Genomic DNA, 3,907 nt, shown 5'->3' with positions numbered 1-3,907 from the left:
AGAGACCATGGGACTAATGCCAAATGGTAGGAGACGAAGGAGGAGATTATAATAATGATTTCCAAGAACTAATTGTAATAATTACCACCTATTCCTGGAAATAATGAGTTTTTAATGTACATAAACTGTTAAGTTTTTGTCCCTCGTGGCACAAGTTTGGTGGAGCGATCCCCCTTGTGCCCAGTGCTGAATAAACAAATACCTGCTACTCAGAGAGACAAGGCTGTGAGTAGTTCTTTTCCAGCTTTTCTCAGCATCACGTATTTAATGCAACAGAAGTATACATTTTGATTAGAAAAACCCTAACAATAACAAAAAACCCCACCACTTGACACTGAAGCAGAGACAAGCTCCTGAATTGTGCTCTTAGGACAAAAGTTTTCTTCCAGCACAGACAAAGAAGTGAATTTTAGCTGTCTGACTTCAAGAAGTAGCACAGCATTTGCTTTGCAGTTGTTGTGTTCCATCCTTGACCTTTCAAAAGTCCCTCGCACACAGCCACGTACTTTGTTAACATGTTTTTCCCTGCTTCTCGGAAATCCAGCGATGTGCTCTGTGATCTGCTGCCCAGGTCACTGTTGGGCACAGGATCTATTGACCCAAGGCTTTCCTGCTTCCCTTCTCCACAGTGTTGCAGTCCCCAGTAGCACATTTCCCCACTGTACATCATGGCCAGTAAGTGAGTGTCACTAAATATACCTGCAGAAATAAGTCAGATCAAGTACTTCATTAATTCTGTTCTAAGCAAGTACACAGCCTGTTAAACTTTAATTGGTTTTTTTTTTTTCAGTAACACTGGGGGGAAAAAATCCAAAAGACAGTAAAAGCCCGTTAAAAGAGGTACACCAAAAGAACAAATTTTAACCATGAGATGACTGACAATGCACAGAAGAAAACATAGATCAAGACTCTGCTCATTGCTCTGTCCCATTCTGCCCCTTCATAATGCTAAAATCTTGAAGACTGCCATATAAATATTATTCTGATGATTTGGTTTGCCTCTTTATCTTAGAGAATTTCAGTATTTCTTTACAATTCATTAAGCACAGGCATAACCATGCCTATGTGTTTTAGAATATTTCTGTACCTCCCATGATTTAAGCCTGAAAGAAGATACTGTTTGAGCATCATCTCAACTCAGGTTAACCAGCAGCAGATTTAGTATTTGAATTAGAAGCTACATATGTGCCCAGGCTGACTGAAGAGAAAAATCCTGATAAATAAACCCACAAATCAGTTACTGAACTTGGCTTTGCATTATGGAGCTGAATTGGAGCAATGCCACTTTCTGCTGAAATTAAGCAAGAAGGTGCTCCATCCCTCAGCAGTCAGAGCAGAGCTGGTTTTGAGTGTGTACAATGTGGGTATCATGTCCTCAGCATCAGATGTTTTGCTTACAAATCCCCTCTGCTCCATCAACCTAACTGCATCATATTGCAGATTGCCTCAAATCCTTCTGTAAATGCTCTATAGTAACGCAACTCACATAAAACTACACAAAGTGGTGACAGAGATAATTTGCCAAACCTAGCCAGTTTTACATGTATTTTTTTACCTGTGTGAAGTCTGCAATTCTGTGTTTGTACTTGTGTTCTCCTAGAACTAAACAGGAAGACCACTATGTGAACATCTAGCCCCCTCTGCAGTCGTATCTGTGCCTCAAAACCTGCCAATTGTCAAATGAATGGCTGTAAAACACACATGATGTGCATAAAACACCCATTGCCTTGGTTCATCTCCCTCTGGAGCACAGAAAAACACAGAGAAAATGAGCACTGCTACCTCCTAAAATACACGAGTCAAAAAAGAAAGGGAAAAGGCATTGCTGCCTGCTCATCTGCCTCATTTTCTATCTACTAGTTCTAAAAAGTGACAGGTTTTGAATACAAATTAAGTCAAACAACAAAAAAACATGCAAAAATCATTTCATAAACTGGAGAAGTTATTAAGAGGATTGGGTTGTAGGGTTCTGGGAGTTGGTTTGGGTTTTTTTTTACCTTCACTGAGTAATCTAGCTGTGTCTTTATCTTGAAGTGAGACATCTTCATTTAGCTGAAGAGGGCATCTAAAGCTAAGCATCTTCATCAAGTAGTGAACTCCATCATTAAGACACTGAGTACAATAAGAAAAATGAGGAAAATGTAAGTTCTGGTTAAATTAATAACAGCCAGAAATGCTGCTTGCTGTGAATTCCCCAAAACCCTATTTAAAAGGAAAAAAAAAAAAAGCCCAGACATATTTTAAAAGTGATGAGCCAAACTTTAAAGCTGCATCCACAAGTTCAGAAAACATTTTCATCTCCTTTACCTTTTCAAACATGGCAGTGTTTTCTCGCAGCCACTCGCTCCTTTCTTTTGCTGTATGACAATACATGTAAAGCAGAGCTCCTTTCCTCCAGTAAAGGCATTCTAACAACTCTGCACCAAGGATGTCGAGGGGCTGAAACGAAATCCAACAAACTGGGCTAACATCACAATGAGCCATCTGAGCTGCTCACATACACAGTCACACGTGTGAACAGCGCGTGTAACACTCCTGCTTTAGAGGTTGTACTTAATAGCAACACTCAGGGACACAAGCCTAACCTAATCCTTTAAACTGCCAGATGGAAACATCATAAACTGCCTGTGGAATCATGAAATGTTAGCACGAGAAATTCTGAGCACACAACAAGTTATTTGAGACAGTATTTTCAGTATTTCACTGCTTAACTGGAAATAAGACTTGAAAATGTTTCAAAACACCTTAAATTCTGCCCTGTCCTGTTTCAGATTTTTTTTTTTGTTTTAAAATAATTTAGTAATTAATCCTGTGGCTGAATGTTAGTACTCACTTCTTCCTTCATGTTGCATTCCCTCACTAGGTCTTCTGGTTCTGAAAGAATACAAATAAGTTCTTTCAGTTTTTGCAAGGAAGATTCTTCTGGAAAATCTGCATCCACAAGCTGGTTTTCCTCAAAGTATGTAATGTCCAGGACAGCCTATGAAAAGAGGAAGATACATTAAGTAAAAGTGCCTCCCTGCAAATAATCGAACGGTGGTGTGTGGTAGCACAAAAAACTGCTTAGTTTTTAAGACATTACAATTTGAAGGTATTTTTTAACTTTTAGTTTACGAAAGGTGCAAGTTAGAAATACTGAAAGATTGCTCACAGCAAATATAAAGTCAAACCCCTTTCTGTCCCTGAAGTACCAGCAGAATTATTATTGACTTGTTATCCAAGTCAAAAGCAGCCCCATGCCTCACGGATGTTCACTATACACACCAAGTAACACAGACCCCTTTCTTTAACACCAAACCCTCTCCCACACCCTACACAAGATTTTCTTGAAGGGGAGTTTGGTGTTTTAAATATACTACCTGGGTATACAGCTGAAAAAGTGTGGAGGGATGTGCTTTCCCTTCGTTGCAGAGGTCCTTCAATTTTTCCAGAGTAGCAGAGCCTTTTGCTAAGAAGGTATCTGAAGGAAGAATACAATACTTTCTTAGCATGGGAAAGCACTCAGCAGAAGCCTTGCCCACTCTCCCTTTTCCTGTATCTTTACCCATCCTTGCAGTACCTACAAGAGCAGCTAATAATACAGCAAATAAACAGGCCAGTTGTCCTGTTAGACAGCACTTTCCACGATTAAATTCAAGGCATTTGTGACCACGCTGTGATGTTTCCAGGCCGAACTTCACACCTCATTTTGGGGATGCCCTGCACGAACTGCACAGCTTGCCAAGAGGCAGGCACAGCACATCCAGAGAGACCCTCCATGGAATCATTATAGAACCATCAAGGCTCGAAGACACTTCTAAGATCATCGAGTCCAACCATTAAACTGTCACTCCACCATAACCCCTAAACCCTTTTTAGGGGTCTGTAAACACCTAAACCTCATCTTCCAGCACCAGATCCAGACACC

The 3,907-nt window shown here is 40.2% G+C and overlaps 1 protein-coding gene across 1 annotated transcript; it reads right to left on the bottom strand.

The window, feature by feature from the left end:
• Positions 1-402: 402 nt before the first annotated feature.
• LOC103809121 (chromosome unknown open reading frame, human C5orf51) lies at positions 403-3,460 on the bottom strand (the record flags this gene model as incomplete). The annotated part of the gene is made up of 5 exons (XM_009081936.1): positions 403-699; positions 1,998-2,112; positions 2,308-2,439; positions 2,834-2,980; positions 3,360-3,460. Coding segments are annotated over 5 exons (785 nt in total), but the record flags the coding sequence as incomplete, so codon positions are not given.
• Between the last annotated feature and the right edge of the window lie 447 nt (positions 3,461-3,907).

The sequence above is a fragment of the Acanthisitta chloris genome, unplaced genomic scaffold (genome assembly GCF_000695815.1).
Source record: "Acanthisitta chloris isolate BGI_N310 unplaced genomic scaffold, ASM69581v1 Scaffold7589, whole genome shotgun sequence".
NCBI classification, from domain to species: domain Eukaryota; kingdom Metazoa; phylum Chordata; class Aves; order Passeriformes; family Acanthisittidae; genus Acanthisitta; species Acanthisitta chloris.
Note: the sequence above shows the minus strand (reverse complement) of the source record. Positions and strands in the feature narration are given on the sequence as shown.